At 40.3% G+C, this 27,418-nt stretch overlaps 1 protein-coding gene across 3 annotated transcripts in view; it reads left to right on the top strand.

Moving 5' to 3' along the window:
* TLN2 (talin 2) overlaps positions 1 to 27,418 on the top strand; it is a 436,539-nt gene that overhangs the window by 241,529 nt on the left and 167,592 nt on the right. For all 3 annotated transcript variants that reach the window (XM_042988722.1, XM_042988723.1, XM_042988724.1), the window contains 6 exons: positions 631 to 760; positions 1,834 to 1,986; positions 3,701 to 3,843; positions 5,271 to 5,398; positions 23,912 to 23,975; positions 25,013 to 25,117. In XM_042988722.1, coding sequence (XP_042844656.1) covers positions 631 to 760; positions 1,834 to 1,986; positions 3,701 to 3,843; positions 5,271 to 5,398; positions 23,912 to 23,975; positions 25,013 to 25,117 — 723 coding nt within the window. The remainder of the gene's footprint in view (positions 1 to 630; positions 761 to 1,833; positions 1,987 to 3,700; positions 3,844 to 5,270; positions 5,399 to 23,911; positions 23,976 to 25,012; positions 25,118 to 27,418) is intronic.

Below are 27,418 nucleotides of genomic sequence, written 5' to 3'. Positions count from 1 at the left end.
TGCAGATATCAGACTGTTGAGTATTCCATAAAGTACCAAGTAATTTTCCGTTGCATAATTCTATCGTTAAGAAATAAAGTTAAAAAAAGGTGTCTCATTTAAAAGTGACTTCCAAGCCCACTACCCCTGTTTGATCTTGGCATTATGGTGCAAATCACTTCTCTGGGGTCTGATGCCACCACTGTAAAGAAACATGGGGGCATTATTTATTCCTTCGTGACATATGTATTAGAAACTGCTTATAACTGTAAGATAATTGGAGAAGCACACCACTGTCTTTTTCAATGACAAGTAGGAATTTGCCTCTGCTAATACTCTTCAAAGCAGATCATCCACAGTCTTTCAGGAAGACATCAGCTACTTTAAATTAACAGAGGTTAGTTTTCAAGAACCGTAAGCTAGAAAAAGTACTTCTCCGGGCACAGTTTCACTATCAGATTTTTAAGAAACCTTTATGGAAGCAGTTAATTGTTAGCATGGGAGTTTCTGTGTTAGTGGCAAAAATCTCATGAAAACTTAGCAGGAGGAAATCAGAGTGCTAGGAAAAATTAAATTTTTTTACAGAAGAGGGTCCAAGTTGATGACCTAATTTCCCATGTAGTGTGAAAAGCTGGTGTGGTTCTGCCCTAGGATATTTTGGAATATAAAAAGAAACAGAGACCTCAGAAAATCCGGATGCTGGATGGATCCGTGAAAACGGTGATGGTGGATGACTCTAAGACCGTTGGGGAGCTCCTGGTTACCATTTGCAGCAGGATCGGTGAGTATTGGCGTGCCTGGGTTCCAGTTTTTGTTTTGCCATTAATTACATGCCTGTTCCTTTTTCATCCCCATTTGGTGTCTTACCCACTGATTTCCTCCCATTCCTGAGACACTGTTCTCTAAATATGTAAACCCACTAACTGTTATTGTAAACACATGAACGTCTCACTGAGTCAAAACTGAGAGATTTTATTTCCCTTTCAAAAACAAAAGGAACTTTTCTTTTTTTTGAGCAGAAATATATCCCTTTATTATCTCTCAGTATCTTTTTTTAAGATAAAATTTACTGTCAAGTTGGCTAACATACAGTGCACACCGTGTGCCCTTGGGTTTTGGGAGTAGATTCCCGTGATTCATCGCTTACATACAACACCCACTGCTCATCCCAACAAGTGCCCCCTCGGTGCCCGTCACCCATTTTCCCCTCCCCCACCCCCTCCCATCAACCCTCAGTTTGCTCTCTGTATTTAAGAGTCTCTCAAGGTTTGCCTCCCTCCCTCTCAGTAACTATTCAAAAGGAACCTTTTAATTGAAGATAGTATGTTTCAAATCCTATAATTTAGTTTCCTGCCCATGGCTGAGCTTCTGTATAAGCATTACTGACATCCAGTATTTCCTTGAAGACTGATAGGGACAGCCCATACAATTGATTGCTACACAACTTCTCTTCTTGTAGCTTCTCTTAATGCCCTCGGAGAACAAGTGCGTCTGCTTTTTGCATGAAGCCCTTCAGATGTTTGGAGAAAGTAGGCTGGCCTGTCTTAGTCTTCTCTCCATGCAAAGGAAGACCTGCTCTTTCAGCCACTGCTTGGTTGACATTGCCTTGCCTTGTTCTGCATGATCTCTACTCCATACTTGTTTGTCGAAAACTAGGAGAATCGAATGTGACCTTTTAAACATGGCTTCATTAGCTGAAAAGCCACCCTTTTGGCCAGTTTCTCGATGTGTGCTCCATGGGTAGCTCCCTGATCCTTTGCTACAAGGGGCGGCTCTGAGTACCACAGGGTGCCTGGCTGGAAGGAGTGACAGCTTCATAATCCCTGGTAATTGTAACCTCATTTCTATTTTTAGGAATAACGAACTATGAAGAATATTCTTTAATCCAAGAAACGATTGAGGAAAAGAAAGAGGAAGGGACGGGTACGCTAAAAAAAGACAGGACACTGTTGCGAGACGAGAGGAAGATGGAGAAGCTGAAGGCAAAACTCCACACGGATGATGACCGTGAGTGTCTGAGAAGGAAATGTGGGCCAGGCGCACGAGGGGCCTCACCTACCTCCCTTCACCTGTGGGACCCAGGGCAGGAGTTTTCTGTTGATTCATTCCCTCTATAAATATCTTGGTCTGTGGCACTAAAAGACCTTAAAGAAGGGGAAAAAATGACTCTGGTGCCATTTCACATCTAAAAAAGTAATCTCATAAACAAATTATGTTCACACTGTTTTCTAAAGAAGCTTACTATTTGTTTGAACTGGGGTCCAAACAAGGTTGGATGATGTGACACCTCTTTTAGTCTCCAACTTTGCCTCCATCTCTCTCTCTCTTTCTCTCTTTTTTTTTTTTTCCTTGCAGTTTCTGGAAAGAAAAAAGCAGATAGTTATTTATATAGAGTTTTCTACAATCTGGATTTTATTGGTTGTGGTATCAACTAACATGTCTCTTGTAACCCCTGGGATCTGGAGACTTGATCAGATTCGTGTGTGTGTGTGTGTGTGTGTGTGTGTGTGTGTGTGTGTGTGTATACATTTAAAGTAAAGACTCCTTCTGTGGTGTAGTGTACGTCCAGCAGAAGGTTGTATCTGGTTTTTGTCCTTTTTTGTGATGTTAATAGCCATCGGTGACCGTTGCTGACATCCGTTATTTCTTAGAGGTTACAAAATGGTAATTATATCATAGGAAAGTTGTCCTCTGTGGCCACACAGTTAATATTTGGAAAAGCCAATATGTACACCCCATGTGTCCCCAAAGCCTATGCTACGTGCACCTGGTTGCAGGACATTCCCCATTCCACCGAGGATCATGCACAGTTCATGTAGACCTTTCCAGGCTCCTTCTTTCATTGTCCTTGCTGCTGCATTGGGAAGATGACATCGTTGTCATTACGTTTATTGATCTTCAGTGGGGCTTTCATTTCCTCTGACCCTTTCTCCATTTTTCTTTTTTTTCACCTCATTTGATTTCCAGTTGCATATTTCTTTCCAAGTGAGATGATGGTAGACAAATCCTGAGGATTTTTATAATGTGCATGATACTCTCTCAGGTTCTGCAGGAGATGAGATCACTCCCGCACATTCCCTGTGCTGAAGTTGGTTATAACCCAGTGAGGCTTGTAATGCTTTCTTATTCACAAGTTGTGTGCTAAGCCCAGGGAGGCTTTTGGGAGTGAGAGCTGTAGAAAATATGGAGGGGTGATCCATTCCTGTGCACCCAGATAACAGGTGAGCATTTTCTGGGATGAGATTCAAGCTGGGCCACAGGCAGGGTTCTACCATCCCTGATCCCTCAGTGTCCTGCCCTTCCCTCCCCCTTCCCTCCCCATGACTTTTATTTTCCTCCTCTTTTCTGCCTAGGGGTGGAGGTAACTCCTGATACTCAGTTTATAAATTATTTCACATAATGAGACTGAAGTATCCAGTATTGACTTAAAGGAAAACGCCAACTTGGCTGTCTTGGCATAAAGCATTGATTTTCTTATGACCGTGGGGCTTTAACGAACTTGAGGAATGGCTGGGAATTTGCTCTCCTTTGGTGTTTGGTGCGTCACATGGTACATGACGGCATATGTGAAATTATTTTGCAAAGTTAAAAAGCACAGTTCTAATAGAAGTACTTATAACTGAATATCGGTGTTCCAGAAATCCGCTTCTCTTTTGATAAATCCCTTCAAACTAAGAGGAAGAATGAACCCAATTCTTAGATCTGTCTTGTTGTGTTGCAGTAAATTGGCTGGATCACAGCCGAACATTCAGAGAACAAGGGGTAGATGAACATGAAACGTTGCTGCTTAGAAGGAAGTTCTTCTACTCCGATCAGAATGTGGACTCGAGAGACCCTGTGCAGCTGAACTTGCTTTATGTTCAGGTACAGCATTTAATACTCACTGAAGGTGGGGAGACTTCAAGAAGCTACTGGCTTGTGGTGAAGAGACACTCAGCTGTGGCCTCCATGGTGTTTGTGGCACGTGGTTTCTATTGGGCACTGTTGAGGAATTCCTCACATGTTTGGTTATGGTGCCTTTCTTTGGCATCTCAGATTGGGACCCGGTGGCTGGTACTATCTCTCTGTCTCTTTTCCTGACTTTAAGGCACTTAACTCGCTCACTATTGAACTAGAGCTTTCTTTGCTAGTGTCTTGAAATACATGTGAATGTTGGCCAAAAAAATCCATATTTCTCATTATTAAAAGATACTCTCTTCATAACCTTTTATGTCTTTACCGTTAACCTATTGTCGAAACTCAGACAAGTCATTGAACTTTTCAGAGCTCGCACTTTGCCAACATGGAAGACGTTGGCTTCACACCAGATGGTCTCCAGTCTTTCTTTGGCTCAAGGAAAACCTCCCTCTTTCTTCTTAGATTCTTTCCTTCCCTCCTTCCCTTTCCTCTCCTTCCATTTATCTACTTATCTGCCCTTAGAAATAATGCAGGGATCAGCAAAATGCCGCCATAGCATTGGCTATGTTTGTAAATAAAGTTTTATTGGAATACAGCTCATTTGTTTGTGTTACACACTGGTGAACCCCTTCAGTATCTCGTCACTTTTACATATTTTCTGCAGGTATTCTCATGTTTCAGTGGCAGAATTCAATAGTTGTTACAGAGACCACATGACCTGCAAGGTCTAGTATGTTTACTGTCTGGCCTTTTGACGGGAAAAGTTTGCTAGAAGGAAAGAAGATGGCAAGGCAATAAGAAAATGCTTGTTGGTTAAAGGCTCAGAGCCATAGCTTAGAGCACCTGTTGGAGAGTGGTCTGGGGGTCACCTAACTAGAGAAAGAAAAGACAGAAGAATAAACAGCAGTGGTGGGTCAGGAACCGGGAGAAAGTCTTCAGACATAGTAAGTTCCTGATTCTGGGACTGTGCAATTTGCTTATTTCCCTTAAATGTGTGTAGTATTGAGTTACTGTCATTGGAGTTCTCTCTCCCCCTGCCAACAACGTGTATTACATTGGCCTTTTTCTGGGGATGGAATTGGGTTGATTTTGCCTCTAGTTAATTTTTCTCTTGCCTCTTTATGTTTCATACTCACTTCTGAAGCTTTAGTTTTAATATACCGCGTACTGCTGATGCATTCTATCTATAGGCAATTTGGGGTAAGGACTTGTTTTCCTTTTGTTTTAATCCTGTTGTGCTACAGTCACCTGCAAAGTCCTGAGTGCGTCCCATTTGGCTGGCACTTTCCCCTTGCTCCACAGGGAGGGTGTGCTCAGATGAAGAATTGTGTCCCTGGAGAGTTTGCCTTGTTCCCCCAAGCTCCTGATGCTTTTCGCTTCCTCTTGTGTTTCAGGCTCGGGATGATATCCTGAACGGCTCCCACCCTGTCTCCTTCGAGAAAGCTTGTGAGTTTGGAGGATTTCAAGCCCAGATACAATTTGGACCTCATGTGGAACATAAACACAAGCCAGGATTCTTAGAGTAAATAACCTTTTGTTTTTTTCTTTTGCTTTTCTTGTTCTCTGCTCTTCTTTTCGGTGTTTTTGAGCCATATACATAAAATATATACCCTAGTTTCAGTCAATTGTGAGGTTGTTAGCTTTTCCTCAGTTGAGTATAGGATCAAATCTGTGGTCTTTGGGAAAAGCAGGAGGCCTGGAAATTCAGTGCTGGGATGACTATGGAGGCTACTGCTCCAAGTTGGGGCGTGGAGCTTCTATGGAGACCATAGAATCTGTAGCACTCTGCTTAGATATTGTCTAGTCTGTCCTAGGATATCTTGGGAGTTCCCCAGTGAGCTCAGGTGCTCCATCTTCTGAAACCTCTCCCATCAGAACATCCCTTTTTCACACTGGGCCAGATTTTGTCCTCTTGAATTTCTTTGCAAGACTCTCCTATATTAGAACAACAGAGCATAAAAGAGCTTCACATTCTTTATTACAGTATGAGGAAATCTCTGTTGCTCTGAAAGTGTGGGATACACAGTAAATACTTCACTCTTCAGGGCACCTGGGTGGCTCAGTAGGTTGAGCATCCAACTTTGGCTCAGGTCGTGATCTCATGGTTCCTGTGTTTGAACCCCTTGTCTGGCCCTGTACTGACAGCTCAGAGCCTGGAGCCTGCTTCAGATTCTGTATCTCCCTCTCTGTCTGACCCTCCCCTGCTTACTCCCTCCCACCCACCTACCTACCTTCCTTCCTTCCTTCCTTCCTTCCTTCCTTCCTTCCTTCTCTTTCTCTCAAAAAAATATAAACAAGCATTGAAAAAAAATTTAAATACTTAACTCTTCCACACATCTGGTCTTTGGCTGTCATGCATAAAATGATGGGGTGTTTGGGGGGAGGGCTCAGTACTTGAGGATTTAAGAGAAAGCACCTTTACAGATACATTATGGCCCCACAGAACATGGGCCTTAGGGTTGAATTTCCTAGAAATGCCCAACAGGACAGACCCAGCCATACTTAGGCTGCTTTAGTTAGAAGTGATCTTGCCCTGTGTTTTGATCAGCTTCTCCAAGGGTTTTGTGTATTTCTTCCTCTGGTAATATTTCTTTACCTATTTCCCCCCCCTCCCACCTCTTCTGCTTCCTCTTAGCACAGTTGAAACATTTGGCTGAGCAACCCCTTCCCCAATATCCAGAGTGTCTTGACATCAATATCCTGCTGTCATCTAGAATGCAGCTTGTAGAGGCTTTGGTAGTGGGACCTGAGCTGAATGCCAGCTGGGGGCAGACGTCACTTGTCTGTAGGATATGCCAAAATGAGATGTGTTGAGTAGGGCATCAACTGCATTGTGTTCAAGTACATTGAGGAGAAAGGATAACATAAATGCCAACTTGGCCCTTGATCCCACTTTAACTTTGGTGGGAAGTAACTGGGACCAGCATATGTCCTAGAGTAAGAAGAAAACCTGACTTCTTTGACAGAGGTGACAGAGGTGCTTGGACAACATAGTGTTTGTGCTAAACTGAGTTGTTATCCAAAACAAAACAAAATAAAACACCCTCTCCCCTTATGTTAATGAACCCCAAGGAACCTATCCAATGTGCTTCTTTGGCCTACAATATAGGCCTTGAGTGACCTTGAGTCTGAGAATGGCCCTACACATGTCGTGTCACTGACTTTGTTTTGTATTTTCCAAACAAGTCATATGGCTGAGTGTTCCCAAGGGCCCGTTACTACCCAGTCGGTCTGCTTCCTTCCTGCAGGAACCACGGGAAGTTTTGCCTTTCTCTGTTCTGTGACACCCCAGATACCTTACTTGTGTTGGGATTCCAAATGGTATCAGAGCATTGGTATTGCTCTTACAGTGTCTCCTGCAGTTTGGAGGCCTCTGGAAAACCTCATACTTAGACTCCAGTAAAAGATGCCCCTTGTCTTACTCTGTGGTAACGAAGGTTAAGCAATCGTATTCAGTCTGTTTCGTTTTTCTGAGATTATAGTAAGAAGCTCATGCCTGTAGTGGTATGTGTATCCTTACTCAGATTCCAAATTAAAACAAGCTTATTATGCCTAGTGGCAATTATTTTTCCTTATGAATTTGATTTACTTTTTAATTAGACCAAATCTAGTCTAGATAGTGAGGCATTTTCATTTTATGTAGATGTTTAATTGTATACATTATTGCATATACTGTTCAGGTAAAACTTCCTGAGGATATTCGTCTCCTTTTAATTAAAACAAAACAATGGGGTCACATTTCCCTGACTGTGTGTTGGAAATTCAGAATGTTTTCAGGGATAATAAGTCTGAGCTGTCCCTGGTGACTGGCTGGGCCATTTTTGCCAGCCTTTGTTTTTTCCCACCTGGTTCTCCTATGTACTATGCGCTTGAACGAATTCAGAGTTGAAAAAAAAAAAAAAGGTGAAGAGGTTAGACATGTCACAGAGCCAGGTTAAAGATCCAGCCAGGCCACAATATCAGCCACATAGCTTCTCAATAAGGTACATTAGTGAGTATATTTCTTTCACTGTTTAAAAAATTTGTACAGCACTTTTGCTCAAAGTCTGCCTGCTCTGGACCTTTCTGTGAGGTCTGCCACACCTTTCTTCAGATCCTTTAATGGCTTCTGGACTCAGTACCAGCTTGGTGAAGGTATTTATTTAGAACAACGGAAATCGGAGACTCTGGAAGATTTTCAGTTTTCAGAGATTTAAGGATTATTAAATGGCTCCTGTCTGCTCCGCGTATGGGGAAAATAGATGCAAGAGAGACAGAGACAGAAATAAGACACAGAGCCATGGAGAGCTAGAATCCAGAAAACAGCCACTTGTCCCAGATCGAGTCTGATGTGCTTTATCTCCATGACCCTTTGCTTCAGGTCCTCTGCAAAGAGCCCCAGAAAGGGATATTTTATCAGAGCGTGAAATAGACCCAGCACAATCCAATAATCATATGCATACTTGATGCTCTTCTGTGGTAAGAAAATGCTTGCAGACAGCATGCCATCTGGTATTCTTTCACTCCATGAGGACTTCATATGTGTGTTCTATTGTGCCAGGTATAGGACGACTTAGGATGTGTGTTCTATTGTGCTGGGTATAGGGCAGATAGGAAAATATATGCTAATTCCTTGCTGTTTTTGAGGCTATAGTCTCCTTGGCAAATCAACATGAAATTGTTACTATGGAGAGGTGAAACTTGGCTCTGATTTTAACTATGTTTTGAATGCAGTGTGGTCTATTTAGGATTTCAGAAGTTGCAGTGCAGGCTATAGAGACTGCTGTGAATTATTTCAAGAAAGGTGGCAAAGGTATGGTGCCAGAAGCAATGTTGATGAAAGAATTTAGCAGAATACAAGGCAAATGTAAAGAACAATTAGCTCAAAACAGCAGTAACACCAAAACCAGTGTAATAATGACGAACTGCAGGTCCCTTAAAAACATGGTGGAAAACTCGAAAAAGTGATCAGAGTCAAAGCCTCCTATGGATCTTACTGTTATCAAAGAAGGTAAGATGCACTGATAAACTTTAGACCTTGAATCAAGTGTGGGTGATAAAACTGAGGACAATTCCAGGTGATGGGTATAGAGTGTTCACTGTATAATTCTTTCAACATTTTCTGTGTTGGAGATTTTTCATAATCAAATGTTGGGGAAAGATTCGCAGCTTCAAAGAATAGGAGTAGATGGAATAACTTCCAAACCAGTGCCAAGGAGGAAGAGCGGAGAGGAGATACAAACAACTTGACCAATGCAAGAGTAGTTGAGCCAGATGGATTATGGAAACACACCCTATGGTATATAAGATGTACAAATTAAGGGAAATACTTCTAAATATTGGACATCCTAGCAAGAAAAAATAAATCAAACTATTAATAGAGGCTCTCATATTATATAGCTCTGTACTATTTCTAAAAGACACACATTTTAAGGACAGAAGAAAGGTTAAAGGCATATAGAAAATAATGCCCTTGGAAACTAGTTAAAGCTAGAGAAGCTGTATTTAATGTCACACAAAATAGGACTTAAGACCAAAAAAACTGAAGTAGAGACAGAGAAGGCCATTATAAAGATAGAAGGACCAATTCACCAGGATGATAAGCTGTGAAACCTGTGTGCACCTGACATTAGTTTAAAATAATTAAAGGAAAAAGACAGTATTACAAGGAGAATTTCAGATATACATTTTTAGTGGAACAATTTAGTGTGCTTTACTCAGAGAGTGAAAAGTAAAACAAGATGAGAATAAAAGATTTTAGTCAAGAGAAAGTAATGGAATAGAAATCATAGAATCAACACAACCCAAAGCTGCTGCTTTGGAAAAATTAATATGTTAATCTCTGGTAAGTTTGATCAAGAAAAAAGAAAAGTATAAAAAGGCAAAAAAAAAATTATTGGTAATGAAAATGAGGCAGAACTTCAGATAAACTCGTTTTAAAAATCCTAAGAGAATGAAATGAAAGCTTGAAGCCAAAAAACTAAAAAATAAATTGAAAATAGACACAAAAAGGATGCTGAGAAAATCTGAGTAGATCACTAAACTTGAAAGAAATTGCCTTATCAGTTGAAAATAAACCACACAAAACAACAAAATGAAAACTAGGATCAAGGCTATTTTATATTAATTTTGTTTCCCTTCTCTTATGTTCATCTGTTGTGTGTCTTAAAGTCCTCATATGAGTGAAGTCATATGATATTTGTCTTTCTCGGACTAATTTCACTTAGCATAATACCCTCTAGTTCCATCCACGTAGTTGCAAATGGCAAGATTTCAGTCTTTTTGATAGCTTAGTAATACTCCATTGTGTGTGTGTGTGTGTGTGTGTGTGTGTGTGTACATACATACATACATACATACATATCACATCTTTATCCATTCATCCATCGATGGATGTTTGGGCTCTTTCCATACTTTGGCTATTGTTAATAGTGCTGCTATAAATTGGGATGCATGTGCCCCTTCAAAACAGCATATCTGTATCCCTTGGATGAATACCCAGTAGTGCAGTTGCCAGGTTGTAGGGTAGTTCTATTTTTTTTTTTGAGGAACCTCCATACTGTTTTCCAGAGTGTCTGCACCAGCTTGCATTCCCACCAACAATGCAAAAGATATCCTCTTTCTCCGCATCCTCGCCAACATCTATTGTTGCCTGAGTTGTTAATGTTAACCATTCTGACAGGTGTTAGGTGGTATCTCATTGTAGTTTTGATTTGTATTTCCCTGATGGTGAGTGATGTGGAGCATTTTTTCGTATGTCAGTTGGCCATCTGGAGGTCTTCTTTGGAGAAGTGTCTATTCATGTCTTTTCCCCATTCCTTCACTGAATTATTTGTTTTTTGGGTGTTGCGTTTGATAAGTTCTTTATAGATTTTGGATACTAACCCTTTATCTGATATGATGTTTGCAAATATCTTCTCCCATTCTGTCAGTTGCCTTTCAGTTTTGCTGATTGTTTCCTTTGCTGTGCAGAAGCTTTTTATTTTGTTGAGGTCCCAGTAGTTCATGTTTGCCTTTGTTTCCCTTGCCTCCGTAGACGTGCTGAGTGAGAAGTTGCTGTGGCCAAGATCAAAGAGGTTTTTGCCTGCTTTCTCCTCAAGGATTTTGATGGCTTCCTGCTTACATTGAGGTCTTTCATCCATTTTGAGTTTATTTTTGTGTATGGTGTAAGAAAGTGGTCCAGGTTCATTCTTCTGCATGTCGCAGCCCAGTTTTCCCAGCACAACTTGCTGAAGACACTGTCTTCATTCTATTGGATATTCTTTCCTGCTTTGTCACAGATTAGTTGGCCATATGTTTGTGGGTCCATTTCCGGGTTGTCTATTCTGTTCCACTGATCTAAATGTCTGTTTTTACGCCAGTACCATACTGTCTGGATGAGTACAGCTTTATAGTACAGCTTGAGGTCCAGGATTGTGATGCCTCCTCTTTGGTTTTCTTTTTCAAGATTGCTTTCGCTATTCAGGGTCTTTTCTGGTTCCATACAAATTTTAGGATTGTTTGTTCTAGCTCTGTGAAGAATGCTGGTGTTATTTTGTTAGGGATTGTACTGAATATGTAGATTGCTTTGGTTAGTATAGACATTTTAACAATATTCTTCCTATCCAGAAGCATGGAATCTTTTTCCATTTTTTTGTGTCAATTTCTTTCATAAGGTTTCTATAGTTTTCAGTGTATAGATTTTTCACGTCTTTGGTTAGATTTGTTCGTAGGTACTTTATGGTTTTTGGTGCAATTGTAAATGGGATAGATTCCTTTATTTATCTTTCTGTTGCTTAATTGTTGGTGTATAGGAATGTAACCAATTTCTGTGCATTGATTTTATATCCTGCAACTTTGCTGAATTCATGGATCAGTTCTAGCAGTTTGTTGGTGGAATCTTTTGGGTTTTCCATAGAGATTATCATGTCATCTGCGAAGAGTGAAAGTTTGACCTCCTCCTGGCCGATTTGGATGCCTTTTATTCCTTTGTGTTGTCTGATTACTGAGGCTAAGACTTCCAATATTATGTTGAATAACACTGGCGAGAGTGGACATCCCTGTCTTGTTCCTGACGGTAGGGGGAAAGCTCTCAGTTTTTCCCCATTGATGATGATATTAACGTTGGGTGTTTCATATATGGTTTTTATGATCTTGAAATATGCTTCTTCTATCCCTAGTTTCTTGAGGGTTTTTATCAAGCACGGACCCGGTCTTTTGTCAAATGCTTTCTCTGCATCTATTGAGAGGATCATATAGTTCTTGTCCTTTCTTTCATTAATGTGATGAATCACATTGATTGTTTTGCGGATATTGAACCAGCCCTGCATCCCAGGTATAAATCCCACTTGGTTGTGGTGAATAATTTTTTTAATGTATTGTTGGATCCGGTTGGCCAATATCTTGTTGAGGATTTTTGCATCCATGTTCATCAGGGAAATTGGTCTATTTACCTCCTTTTTAGTGGGGTCTCTGTCTGGTTTTAGAATCAAGGTAATGCTGGCTTCATAGGAAGAGTTTGGAAGGTTTCCTTCCATTTCTATTTTTTGGAACAGCTTCAAGAGAATAAGTGTTAATTCTTCCTTACATGTTTAGTGGAAATCGCCTGGAAAGCCATCTGGCCCTCTACTCTTGTTTTTTGGGAGAGTTTTGATTACTAATTCGATTTCTTTATTGGTTATGGGTCTGTTCAAATTTTCTTTTTCTTCCTGTTTCTTTTTCTTCATAGTGTATATGTTTCTAGGAATTGGTCCATTTCTTCCAGATTGCCCATTTTATTGGCATATAATTGCTCATAATATTCTCTTATTATTTTTATTACTGCTGGGTTGGTTGTGATCTCCCCTCTTTCGTTTTTGATTTTATTTATTTGGGTCCTTTCCTTTTTCTTTTTGATCAAAGTGGCTAGTGGTTTATCAATTTTGTTAATTCTTTCAAAGAACCAGCTTCTGGTTTCATTGATCTGTTGTAATGTTTTTTTGGTTTCGATAGCATTAATTTCTGCTCTAATCTAGGATCAGGCTATTTTAGGGAACAGAAAGAAAGAAAATTTTAAAAACCTTCTCACCTTAATTTGGAACTAGCAGAATCAAATAGAGTGCAACGTGACATGTATTTTGATGTAACTGCCAGTTATGACTAGTTTCTTGTAGGAATGGAACATTTATTCAGCAATTTATGGCATGCCTTCTAGGCACTGGAGATAGAGCCATGTAAAAAACACAAACATTTCTGCCCTCATGGAACCTACATTCTAGTGCAGAGGGGCAGATAATAAGTAAAATACAAAATAAGAGAAAAAGATGAAAACGCAAGACTAAAAAAATGGAACTGTCACTCTGGGCAGGTGATGGAATTATCTGCATATATAATCCACTTGGTCTGCAGAGAAACTTCTTAGAGTTAATATTATCAGGGTTCCTAGAAAAAAGATAAACATATAATGGCTCATCACCACCTAGGTCCAAACAATAGTAGTCATACTCACCTGCAGGGCTGGAAAACAAAATACTATTTATTTATATATGGCAAATAGTATTCCCATACATAACAAAAAGAAAATGTAATTTTTAAAAGGAGAGACCTTTGGGATGCTTGAGTAGCTCGGTCATTTGAGTGTATGACTCTTGATTTTGGTTTGGGACATGGTCGCACAGTCATGGGATTGAGCCCTGCCTCTGACTCCACAGTGAGTGTGAAGACATCTTGAGGTTCTCTCCCTGCCTCTCCCTCTCCCTCTCCCTCTTCCCCTTTCCCACTTGACCTCTCTCTCTCTCTCTCTCTCTCTCTCTCTCTCTCTCTCTCTCTCTCTCAAAAACAAAAAAAAACCCCAAAAAACAAAAAACAACTTTTAGAACAAAAAGTATGATTTACCTATGAATAGAGGTATCTAAAAAGCTCCAAGATCTAACCAATAAAATGATAAAAGATAAAAGTTCATTGAAGAGCTAAGTCAAGATCTGAATAAATGGAGTGGTTTGTTAGATTAATGTACAGGAAAACTAAATGTCATAATAGTAATTCATTTTCATCTATAAAATACAGTTCAATTTTAATCCAAATCCCACATACCAAGTAATGAGAAAACCTAATTTTAAAATGTATATGAACCTCTTAACCCCTTCCTACCTGTTTTGCCTACCCTCCAACCCCTCCCATCTCTGGTAATCCACAGTTTGTTTCCTGTATCTGTGAGTTTGTCTTGTGTGTGCATTCGTTGTTTAGATTCCATTTGTAAGTGAAATCATATTTGTCTTTCTCTGACTTAGTGATAATATCTTCTAGATCTATCCATGTTGTTGCAAATGGTAAGATTGCATTCTTTTTTGTGTTTGGTTGAATAATATTCCATTGTGTACATATACACCACATCTTCTTGATCCATTCATCCATCGATGGACACTTGGATCACTTCCATATCTTGGCTATTATAAAGCTGCAGTGAACATAGGGATGCCTACATCTCATTGAATTGGTATTTTTGTTTTCTTCCATTAAATACCCAGAAGTGGAATTGTTGAATTGGATTGGTGAAGGAGATTGAGATACAGGCTTTCAGTTATCAAGTAAATAGGTCATGGGATGTAAAACATAGTATAGGGAATATGGTCAATAATATTGTAATAATTTTATATGGTGACAGATGGTCTTACAGTGGGGTTCACTTTGTAATTTGTAAAAATACTGAATCACTATGATGTACATCTGAAACTAATAGGATATTGTAAGTTAATCATATGTGAGTAAAAAAAAAAAACTTATAAGATTATATGTATTTGTCAATATAACCATCAAAAAGTAACATGCACCAGTCAAGCCTGAAGAATGACGAAGGCTAATTGAAGGACTCACATAAATACCCAATTTCTTACAAAGCTATAGTAATCAAAATACTCTGTTACTGATGCTGGGTGATAAGAGTTCTACAGGTTGATAAACCTATATTTATTGAAATTAAAATATTGGGCGAAACCTATTACCAAAATAAGAGTGAAGCTCCACAGTGTGGAAGAGGAAATTTGCATATTTGCAAAGCACACTACAAACAACACATTAATATCCAGAAATCATTAAGAAAAGAAAAAACTAAGGAAATGACCACCCTGGATAGCAATAGGTACTTGAGAAAAGAGGAAACTCGACTGACTTATAAAGATAGGGAAAAATATTCAGTCTCGTAAGTAAACCTAATGCAAAATCAATAAGGGTATAGCATTTCGTGTCCATTAGATGGGGCACAAATTTAAATGTATGAAAACATTGAAGTGCTTTACAGAGGAAACAAGACATTTCAGAAAATGAACCTGTTGAATTAAAAAATACACGCAAAGAGAAACAATATGTTGTTTATAGATACAAGGAGGTGAAGAAACATAATCAAATATGCATGGGAACTATAAGGAAGTGAATATAGTTAGGGAGAGAAAGAAGGATGGTATAGGACTTCAGATAAATCTATAATTTCTCTTTAAAAACAGGTAGCAGACAGAAAGCAAATATGACCACATGATTGGTATATTCCCAATGTTTCTGCAATTAACAGTTCTTTAAAAAAGAAAAACGCAAATAGTCTGTGAGGTGACAAAAGCTTGGATTCACTGAGGTTGAACATATAACATCTGGCGAAGGCAAAATTAACAGGCCTTGGAGTTCACACAAGGTTCCACGGTGCTTGTGCTGCAGGGGGAGATAGCCAGTGGTTGGGCACGGGAAGGTGGGTAACAAGTGAGGACCCCTCTCAGCCTTGAGGACCATAGCCCTTTGTCTTGTGGGCATGTGCCTTGGATGTGTTCTATTGAGAAAACAAAGCAACTCAGGCTCTGAATCTCTGTTGAAGAAATCAGAGTGGACTTGGAAGTTTTTCACCACAAACTCAACATAATTCTCTTGTCAACAAGCAAAGCTTTTGACACAGTAGGAGGCCTCGAGTCAATTTTTCTCTTGGCGTTTGTTCAAACTCCTATTCCTTCTTTGGACTTGGTCTTTGGAATAATTTGGCTGTGGATTGTGTTTTCAAACTAACGGTGAAGGAGGCATTTCAGCTTGTGTTTTTTTTTTAATTTTTTTTTAACATTTATTTTTGAGAGACAGAGACAGAGCACGAGTGGGGGAGGGGCAGAGAAAGGGAGAGACACAGAAACTGAAGCAGGCCTCCAGGCTCTGAGCTGTCAGCACAGAGCCCAATGTGGGGCTTGAACTCATGAACCGTGAGATCATGACCTGAGCCAGAGTCGGATGCTTAACCCACTGAGCCACCCAGGGGCCCCTCAGCTTGTGTTTTTCATCCGTTATGTCTTACCTCCTGTTCCTTACCATTACCAGCCCGTAGTTTCTTTAGTGTTTGCCTCTGTCATTATGTGCCTGACAGCCTAGGACTCTCCTATTGCTTTGAGAAGGCCATGACTGTCCAGTGGTGCCTTCATGTTCCCCTTTAGCAGCAGCCTCCTAAAGCTGGTGCCTACCTCCCTAACTACTTTCAGACTCCAGGACTTTCAAACCAGTTGCTGTCTGCCCCAAGTTGCCTCTGAGCGCCCGAACAGGTTCCAGTCCTTAGACAAAAGGGCATAGCGATTGGTTCGGGAGCTTGGAACTGCTGTGTGGCTGAGGTTAGGTCCTCAAACCCTTTCCCGAGCTGCTTCCATGCCATCTCCACTCTACACTTCTTACCACTTTAAGTGTTTCCCAGCTCAAAAGATGTTTCCTTCCTCCCCTGTCATCACCACAGTTAGCCAGGATTTAACCAGTACTCTCAATTGCACGGATATATTCGTCTTTGACTCTGGCTTCAAATTCTAGTGTCTCTGATTCCATCACTTGAGCTTTCAGCCCACAGTGTTAGTGGTTCTCCAAATTCAGCATACATCACAATTGTGTGGAGGGCTCGTTAAAACTCATAGTGCAGGGCTTTGCTTCCAGAGCCCCTCATTCATCAGGTCCAGGATGAATCCTGAAATTTGTCCCTTCTGAGCCATTTCCAGATAGTGCTGACGCTGATGGTCCTGGGACCAGGCTTTGAGAACTTTAGGTGCTATCAAATTTGAAATGTTGTTGCTGGCCATGTGGTGATTTACCGTAAAGGTTGCACTTAGTAAACCTGGGTGTTACAGTGTCCTGTGGGTGACACTGCCCCCCTGCTTATACCCTTCTGCTTTCCCTCCCCTCTAAGTCTCCACCCTTTGCTGGGTAAACACCTGACTGCTTTGTGTGTTCCTTTCTGAGAAATAACACTCCTAGGAAGGAATCTATCTACTTTGCAGATGATCGCACCAGCTTAGAGAATGGTGACTTGGCTGTGCTCATGCACTTGGGGCAGCTCTGGGACCAGTGAGAAGCAGGTCCACATTTCTCAAAATCAAAGCTGACTCATATACTTGTATACGTCTTGCCAGCCCATAGAATATCTTTAAGATCCCTCTTTTGGAATTTCTTGAAGAAGCAGCTTTAATTTTATATTAAAAAAAGTGAATATCTAGATTTGAGTCTAGACCCTGCTCCCCCAAATGTGTTGATTGAATTCCCCTTGTTCAGTGGCTTCTGGACATTTCTCAAAATTGCTACTGCTATGGTAAGTTTCATCATTACATGACTTGGTGTTTCTCGTGTTTTCTTCTTTGTGTCAAGGTTCTGAAATACTGATCACGTGGTAGATTTGTCGATTAAAGGATAACTTGGAAGGATCAGAGTGTTGAGTGGCTAGGAGTGTGGTGTCTGGAGACCATAGAAGAGGCTTAAGTTATTGGTTGTGGTTAAGGACAATATAGCATCACTGAACCTCATTTTTCATGTACAAAATAGGATATTTTCTTCCAAGGGCTTTTGTCAGAATTTAATTAATCTACTAATATATGTAAGGCACCTGAAACAGTGTTTGACTTTAATAAACAGGAGCTATTAACAGAAATCCTCTATCAACATAGTTTTAGACTGTTGGTAATTCAAAAAGACATTTAAAGTACAGAATACAGGATATCTACATCTCTGAAACCCTAAAATTAAACTTGCAACTTCTGCGTTCACTTGCTCGTCTTTTGATGAAAGACCAAAGTTTTTTCTTGTTGCGGATCCCCTTGGTTAGGGTTCTTTTGTTGTTTTCTTTGGATGAACCCCGTCACCTAGGAGAGAATTGAAAGACAATCCTGAAGCAGTCCGAAGATGAGCTATTTTTAGATTTTTGTGGTTTCCTCTTTTCAGTATTTTACAGTTGTCTCACATCTAGTAACTTTTTAAAAATGTTTACCTTTCTTAAGCATTCAGTAGCTTTCTTTTTGTACCAGGTTAGCAGTTTCTGGGCGGTGCTGGCTTATTACATTATCATGTGATGCATGGGCAGCAGCAAGGGTGGACAACAAACACAGCTGAGTTGGCCACTGGCTACAGACTTTCAATTTCCCATTGATCTTGGGGTGTAAGAAGAAGAGCTCAAATTAGCCAGCCATCCTAGCGAAATGAAGGATAAGTGCACCCAGAAAAAGGTGTTCTTTAAAAGGCTCGGGGTAAGGAGGTTTGGAGGAGGAGACTGCTACCCTTTTAAGAAGGGAATATTGAAGGACGCAGTAGGAGGGACTTTGCTTGGCCAGAGCCTGCTTAATTAAGAGAAAAATGTCCAGTCAGGTTTGACAGTCTGACCCATTTTCTCAAAGAAGGCTGACAGATTTCACTTGCATGCATGTCCCAGATGCTTAGGAGCTTTCCAAGCTCGGGTTTGGTAGTCACAACAGCAACTGGGCTGGAACTGCTGCATTGCTGGCTGGCAGGCAGGGGTGACAGGCTCCCTGCTCCCCCTAGCTTCACTCTGACACTGTGAACTTTGCTGATTTACTGGAGAAAAACACATGCCACACATGGGCACATACACACTTCATATTTTCAAATACCTTACAATAAACTCCCAAGTCAACTCCTGTGACATCAAGGCTGAACCTGTAGTGCAAGCTTCTGGAAGTTGTTTTCTGTACCGACTGAAGGATGGGAATGTCAGTTTGCAGAGTTCGAACAGAGGCATCTTGTTGCCACACAGAACTTTGCTGACATTAATGCCTGACGTGTTCTACCCCTGCCTGGCCACTGGACACTGCCATCTGGCATTCTTCTAGTAAAAGCCATTGTTGTGAGGCGTTGGCTCGGGTCCCTTTTGGGTTGCTTTGGGTTACCATAGCCAAGCCTCCCTTTGCTGGTAGCACAACAGCTGCTGTCCAGTGGTCCGCTCGTGATGGTTTTTCACTGTTATTGTCAGCGTGCTTCTGAGGAAAACTGTGTTGTTGGGTAGATCCGCTCTTGCTCTGGGAAGTCAGAAGCTCCCAGTCCTAACCAGTCCTGTGACCTCAGCTAAGTTACTTGACTTCTCTGTAACTCATTCTTTTGTGTGTGTGTGTGTGTGTGTGTGTGTGTGTGTGTGTGTGTGTGTGTGTGTGTGAGAGAGAGAGAGAGAGAGAGAGAGAGAGAGAGAGAGAGAGATCGATCGATCTTGGTGCATTCCAGTTCTCAATCACATTTTTGTCCATGAAGTTGCTTAATGATAGTCATAACGTCCAAGGTGCTGCTGCTTAGATGTTCTTAGACCCTGCCCCTGCTGACTGACTTGGGCTCTGAAGAAATCCAGACTGCTCTGCCACTAGATCCCTGAAATTCCAGAAAATGTACTTAAAACTTTTGCCAATGGAAATGGTTTGCAGATTGACCAGGCTTCATTATTCAAGTGTTAGTGTAGTCAGAATCTGGCCTCACCGTACCTCCCCTCTATGTTTTTGCTGGAGTATTGTTTTAAAACGTTTGTTTACTTCTGAGACAGAGAGCAGGTGCACAAGCAGGGGAGGGGCAGAGAGAGAGGGACAGAGGATCCAAAGTGGACTGTGAGCTGACAGCAGAGAGCCCGATGCAGGGCTTGAACTCATGAACCATGAGATCATGACCTGGGCAGAAATCAAGAGTCAGAGGCTTAGCTGACTGAGCCACCCAGGTGCCCCCCCCCTTGCTGGAGTATTTTAGAGCAAATTCCAGGCAGTGTATTATTTCATCTCTAAGTACTTCAGTATGTTTTTCTGGCAAAAAAAAAAAAAAAAAAAATTTAAACACATACAACCAGAAATCTATCCTAACACCTAACACATTTAAAAATAATTCTGGGATGTCTGGGGTGGCTCAGTTAAGCCTCCACTCTTGATTTCAGCTCAGGTCATGATCTCATGGTTCACGGGATGGAGCCCTTCATTGGGCTCTGTGCTGACAACACAGAGCCTGCTTAGGATTCTCTGTCTCCCTCTCTCTCTCTGCCCTTCCCCCGCTTGCACACATGTGCTCTCTACTCTCTAAAAACAAACTTAAAAAAATAATCCCATAATATCATCTAATACCCTGACACTGTTAAATTTCCCTCCAGTGCCTCACAAATAACATTTTACTTCATATCAGGATTCAGACACAGCCTACAAATTCTATTTGGTTGATATGGGTTTTTGTGTTTTCTATTTTTTTTTTTTAAAAAAAGCTTTATGGAGATGCAGTTTACATACCATATAATTTGCCCATTTATAATGTATGGTGTTTTTAGTGTATTCACAAGATTGTGCAACCATCACCCAATCTAATTTTAGAACACTTGTCCCTCCTGATAGAAACCATTTGTCTATTCACAGCCACTCCTCAAATCCCCATCCCCACCGCCAGCCTCTGCAAGCACTGATCCTATCTATAGATTTGCCTATTCCAGAAATTTCCTATACATGATACCACATCATATGTGGTCTCTTGTAATGGACTTCTTCCACTTAGCACAGTGTTTCCATGTTGGCTCTTGTATCACACTTAATTGCTTTTTATTGCTGAATAATGTTACATCATATGGATCAACCACATTTTGTTTATCCCTTCATCAGTTGATGGACATTTGAGTTGCTTCTACCTTTCGGCTATAACAAATACTAGGAACGTTCATATACAGATGTTTGTGGGAACATGTTTGCATTTTTCCTGGATACATTCCTAGGGTTAGAATTGCTGTCTAATACTTTGAGAGACTACCAAGTTGTTTTCCACAGCAGCTGCACAATTTCACATTCCCACCAGCAATGCATGATTCCAATTTCTCCATATCGTTGCCAACATTTATTGTCCTTTTTGTTATTGTAGCCCTCTTAGTGGATATGTGGTATCATACTGTAATTTTCTTTTAATGTCCCTGGTGGCTACTGATATTAGGTATATTTCATGTGCCTTTGGCCAATTGCGTATCTTCAGAAAAATGTTTTTACGGATCCCCTTCCCATTTTTTGATTGGGTTGTCTTTTCATTGTTAGGTTGTAAGATTTCTTACGTATTCAGGATATAAGTCCTTTATCAGGTACTTAATTTGCAATGTTGTCTCCCATTTTATGGGATACTTCCTCACTTTCTTGATGGTATCACTTGGACTTAGGAATTTTTTATTTTGATGTAGTCATACTTTTACTGAATATGCTTTTGTTACTGTATCTTAAGTCTTGGTCTAACTCAGGGTCATAAGGTTTTATTCCTACATTCTGTTTTATCCCTATATTCTAGGAGTTTTACAGTTTTAGCTTAGATGTGGGTCTCTGATCCATTTGGGGTTACTTTTTGTGTTTGGTGTGAAGTAGAGGGTCAACTTCATAGTTTCACTTATGGATATCCAGTTGTCTCAACACCATTTGTTAAAAAGACGATTCTGTTCCCAGTGAAAAACGACTCCTTTGCGGTAACCTAACCAGCTATAAAGGTAAAGGTTAATTTCTCGACTCTTGATTCTATTCCATTGACCTGTCTATTCTTAGGTCAGTACTCCACTGTTTTTATTACCGTAGCTTTGTGTTAAATATGTTTTTTGAAACTCTTTTAATCGGTTACTATGTCCTCTTTTTCATATCTACCACCAAGCTGTTTATTTGTGAGGAACCTGGGTTCTTTTTATAGAATTGCCTAACTTAGACTTGGGCTTATTGTACCCTGGTGGTATCACTTACCATGTTCTTCTCTCTTTTTGTAAACCAATATTTAGATTTAACATCTTAATTAAATTCAGGTTAAATTATATTTTTACTTACTCTTTATTGCCAAGAATACTTCCTGGGTGGGGCTGTATATTTCCTGTTACATCAGTTAGGAGACATGTGCTGTCTGGTTATCCTACTTTGATTGATAACAAAATCGATTAAGTGGGTTTGAATCAGACTGAACCATCTACTATAAAGTTCTCCATTAACTTGTCACTTACTGATTTTAGCAGCCACTCAGCCTTGTTTTGATCTATTGCTTATTTCATTAGAAGCTATAAAATGATGACTTTGGACTCCTTTTCTTCTTCTCTATTGGTTAGCTTTGTTTCTTGCCCTAAAGCAGTTTTCAGTAAGAGTTGATGCCCTAGCCACCTATTAAGGTGACCACTGATTATTTTAAAGGATCTTTATGGGATTTCATAGATCTTTGTTTTTACCCATTGTGGTCATCAATTTTTATGACATTCTGATTGCCCCATAACATGAAATTAGCTATATGATGTGTGGTATTTGCTTGAAAATAATCCTGGGGAGGGAATAGGCGAAGTCAGGAATGGCCGTGAATTAAAATTGTTGAAGCTCCATGGTGGATTCATCATCTCTCTTCTTTTGTAGAAGGTTTTACAAATCATCCTCTTATTGGCCAGTGGTTACCCCTTGATGTCAGTCCAGTGTCCTTTTGATAGCTTCTTCGATCTCAGGCCTAAGAAGCCCCAAGAACATTTGATATATTTCCTACCCCAGAGTTAGAATCAGTCACTTCTCCAGGGATTCTTGATTCCTTTTAGCAAGAAATGGTATTTGGAGGCCACCTGGTTGAGGCCTTGGGGGGTACTCATTGCCACCTTGCCCTTAGCTCCCTCTGTGGACATACTAAAAAATGTTTTTCAGAAAAAAGACTGAATCAGATATTCAGACCAGTATTTCCAATTTGAATGAAAGATTGCAAGATTTTTCAGTTAGCTTTTTTGTTTTTTGTTTTTTGTTTTTTGTTTTTTTTGCTTTATTTTAATCTGCTAACAAGTTTGGTTTCTTACAACTAACGTAATTACCATTTACTTTATCTTAATTATATATCATGCAGTATAACCTAATTTTGTAGTGTGTGGTGTATTTGTGTGTTTAGCAGAGAAAGGGTAGTAGTTTTAAAATAAAGCTATCAATATTTGGTATATCTTCTGTAGTTCATTTTAACTTTAAGACCTATCTCACGAGGGATGTATACTTAAAAGACTTTTTTCCAATGTTATTTAAAGTCATTTTTCTCCCTGTAGTTAGACTGTCAACTTGATAAACTGCTAGGTTGATTTTTTTCAGTTTCCTTTGGATTTTTAGGTGTTGAATTTTTTCCCTCCGCTTTGTGATTCTAGGTGGTTCTAAAGTGATAACTGTAAAACAAGGAATATCCAGAGGTTTTTTTTTCCATCCTTGTTCCCTTTGTGCCGTTTTTCCCTTGTTTCCATAGAGAATCATTTTAGTTAGTACTAGGTGTATCCTTGTATTGTTTTAAAAATACACGTTAACGATATAAAATTAAAAATGCTTTCTTTCCTTTATCACAAAGGCACTCTTGTACCCTTTGCTTTGTCATTTCATGATGTATCATGGAATTTCTTTCTTCTTTTTTTTTATTTAAATTTTTTTAATGTTTATTTATTTTTGAGAGAGAGAGAGACAGAAAGTGAGTGGGGGAGAAACAGAGAGAGAGGGAGACACAGAATCTGAAGCAGGCTTCAGGCTCTGAGCTGTCAGCACAGAGCCCATCGCAGGGCTCGAACCCATGAACCGTGAGATCATGACCTGAGCCGAAGTCTGATGCTTAACTGACTGAGCCACCCAGGTGCCCCTGGAATTTCTTTCTTCTTAATGTTAGTTTGTTCTTTATATCAGACTGGTTTTATATTTGTGTCCTATTGAAGTGCATTGTGGGATGTGATAGTCCATTCTTAATTTGTACCATCAAATACTGGGAGAGTTAGTGAACTGAGTTGTACAAAAAGTTTGTTTTCTTTGCTTCACATCGTAGAACAAATGCCTTACTTTTTTTTTTTTTTTTCTGTATTCTCTCTCAGTCTAAAGGAATTCCTGCCCAAAGAATACATCAAGCAGAGAGGAGCTGAAAAGAGAATATTTCAGGTATTAGAAATATACAGAACTTTATTATTCCTCTCACTCCCTATCTCATCTATTAGTATGAGAGGGGCCTCTGCACCTAATAGTTTCGTACCCCGTGCATGTACTCTACTTATATCATAAATGATTAGTGGCTCAAGAGTAAAGAAGCTGACAGTTCTACTCTGGGCAGATTTATTATCTTAATCCGTACCTTCTTGCTAAAGGTTACTTAGTCCTTCTGAGAAAAATGTGCATACATTTAATTTTAAAGGCATTATCTTGGTAGCATGGAAACAAGGTGATTTGCTATTAAAATGCACTGAGGAAGAAGCTACAAGTAGCTTCTTTGTCCTGATACTTGTCCTTTGAAGCTTGGAATTTGAAAATTTGTATCTTTTTAAAATCTGTTTTTTTCCCCCTAAAAGAGAGTTGTATGTTCTAGGCCAACAATAAAAAAAAAAAAAAAAGCCCTATTATCAGCTTTGCCATGCAACAATCACACCAGTGAATCCAGAATATCAGTCGCTTTTGGTACTGAAATGTAAATATAAGTTGAAATAGAAATTTCCTGTGTATAAAACGTATTTTTTACCCTGTCTTGTTTCCAAGCCCTCTAATATGCAGGTATTTATATATCTGGGTCTTTGGGAAACTGCATATTTTGCATGCATGTTAGAATTATACCTCTCCTGGAGAACATTGTTGTAGCTCTCATTGAAAGCATTGCTTCTGAACCTATTGGGATATGGAGTTCTCCAAGAAGTTGATGACACTCAGGGACCCTGGTCTGCCATGTTGCACTGTGGGAACTGCTGTGTATAGTTACAACATCTCTAGGGAGTCTGGGGTCCAGTTCTAGTTAACAAGCCCTGCATTTGAGCTTTCTCTGTGCTCCGGTCCTTGGTCAGCCGGTACATGGGTCACGGAGAGGTCTGCAACACAAAACTTGATGACTGATCATTCCCAGCAACTGTATGTGCCATATATCTTAACCACCTCTCCCAAGTCCACCTGCTGGCAGAACTCCAATAACTGATCCTTGCTGCTGTCACTTGTAGGAGCATAAGAACTGTGGAGAGATGAGCGAAATAGAAGCCAAGGTCAAGTATGTGAAACTCGCCCGATCCCTCCGGACGTACGGTGTGTCCTTTTTCCTGGTGAAGGTAAGTGGGCAGGGTGCAGAGGGGGTTTGCATCTACCACCTCCGCTATTAAAGTATCTGCTATCAAGCTGGGTTTGTTGTCCTTAGACCCCTAGTATTTGCGGATGAAGCATCTGGCCAGTGGTGACCAGTTTAGCCATGGGACAGACATGAAGTATGTGAGCTCTAAGGCTGGTGAGGGAGCCTGGCCGCCCACAGGCCTCCGGGCACTTGTGTCTTGCCTTGGCACACTGTTGATGGTACAACGTCACCGAAGGAGCACGTTTATGTCTGCTTGTGAACACTCTTCTCTGGAAGTGTTTGACTTTAAGATTACCAAGAATGCCCTGGACTATGTGCGGGCTGTTGATCACTGCATACCAAATTGATGTGGTGAATGCAGCACTTACTTTGTATAATTGACCTGAGCTGGGCGATTTTTTGTGGCCGTCAGATCTCTTTTCATGGGAATTGTTTGCCTTCCTACTAGAAGGAAAAAGGTGGGTCTTTGAAATTCAAGACTAAGGCCCTTGATGGGTGTGTTCCTGGGTGAACTGGAAAGTACTCTCATTAGCTTCTTTCCCCCTTTGTCCATCCTGACCTCACATACTCTATTTTAGTCATCTCACGAATAGGTTTCATTGATTTCCACTTGTTTTGCTGCGATTCTTGGCTTCCTGCCTTTTGCCCTTGGCCCTGGAGAAAACTCCACCCTGTGGTGGGGTTTCTCATGTTGCTTTACACAGAGGGGAGTATTACCCACTGAGCTGCAGCTGCTTTCAGGGACAGAAGTCCCAAGGCCAGAGTCAGGGTGATTTAAGGAGGTTGCTCTCCCCACAGCTCAAGAGAACTGGAGAAGAAGAAAGTTATACTGTCCTCTAGGATGTTTGGGGATAGAGATGCTTTTCTTGACTCAACTGCCCACTGGAGGAAGCTGCCTCATTTGGGCTGAGAAGAAACTAAGATGTTACACTGAAAAGAAAGTGATCTGCTTCATGCTGAGGAGTTCCTTAAACTGAACAGCTCTCGGTTTTACACCCAAAAATGCCAGAGCCTTTGCAAATGATGAATGCATAGGTGAATCACTGTGTTTTTCAGGAAAACAATTTAGAAGCTGAATTTTTTATATTTAGTGTGAGTTTGTAACTATCCATGAAGTTTTGAATGGGGCTGGTACCTTGTCGGTAAAAATGACTCCATCCCACAAGACAGCAACAGGAACATAGAGTAAACAGTTACATGCCAAGGATATCTTACTCAAACCTGTCAGCAGCCCCCTGGAAGAACTACTGTAACTTTCTTTTTACAAATGAGAAAAAGAGGCCCCGAAAGGTCAAATGAGTTAGCTGGGGCCCAAGGCTAATACCTGAAGGAGGCAGGACTTGAATCAAGGTATCTCTGATTTCAAAGACCTTATTCCCTGCCTTTGCACTCTGCTGCTTGGCTGAGGTGAGCCCGTTGGGACTGTAGTCACCTGCTCTCATCACCCTAGCTCTTACATCATCACCATGAACATATGGCAAGGTCTTCTTGTTATAGAAGAAAAAGCTGCTTTTCATGGATGATTCTGAAGAACAGTAGATGACAGCTGAGTCCCAGTACCTAAGAGGTTAAACAGGTTCTCAGCATGTCTGATGCTTTGGCGTCGGTTTCCATGTTCTTGAGTTTTTCTGTAGTCCTTTATGTGTAAAATTCACCTCTTGTGTTCGTATCGTTTTCCATTAATACCATCACACTTGATACAGTCAGTTCCAGTGATGTGCATGTAGCTCAGGAAATTTAGGAAAATACGTAGCACACAGCAAACTACACGTAATAATTAGGAAGGGCACTTGAGCAGCAGTTCCAGAAAAAATAAAATGTTCCCCAAGGATAATTTAGGGCCTGAGAAAAATACGCTTATGGTAGTAGAATAATTAGAGACTGAGCACAGATCTTGTTATTGCAAGGTCTTGCAGATTTACACAAAGAAAAACTTCTTTTACAAAAGCTTTTAAGGCAAAATAAGAAAATAACGGAAATTGCCTTCCTCTCTCTCTCTTCTCCTTCTTCCTTTCTTGTCTTTGTTATTTTTTTTTAAATTAACATCCCTTTGAAGAAAGGCCAGGATCAGTTTTCATATGCATGTTAGGTATTCAAATTTTGGTTTTCTTTAGTTTTAATTTTGTGACTTGATCAAAGTGAGCAACCTGCCCACTTTAATTTTTTGCCCAGTGGTCCTATTTGTACACATTTTAAAATGTTTTCATAATATTTCTTTTTATAAATGTTTATTTATTTTGAGAAAGTGAGCAAGCCTGAGCAAGGTAGGAACAGAGAGAGA

This window comes from Panthera tigris, chromosome B3 (assembly GCF_018350195.1).
Source record: "Panthera tigris isolate Pti1 chromosome B3, P.tigris_Pti1_mat1.1, whole genome shotgun sequence".
Classification (NCBI taxonomy): domain Eukaryota; kingdom Metazoa; phylum Chordata; class Mammalia; order Carnivora; family Felidae; genus Panthera; species Panthera tigris.
The sequence above is the reverse complement of the archived record's forward strand: the minus strand, read 5'-3'. Positions and strand labels throughout refer to the sequence as shown.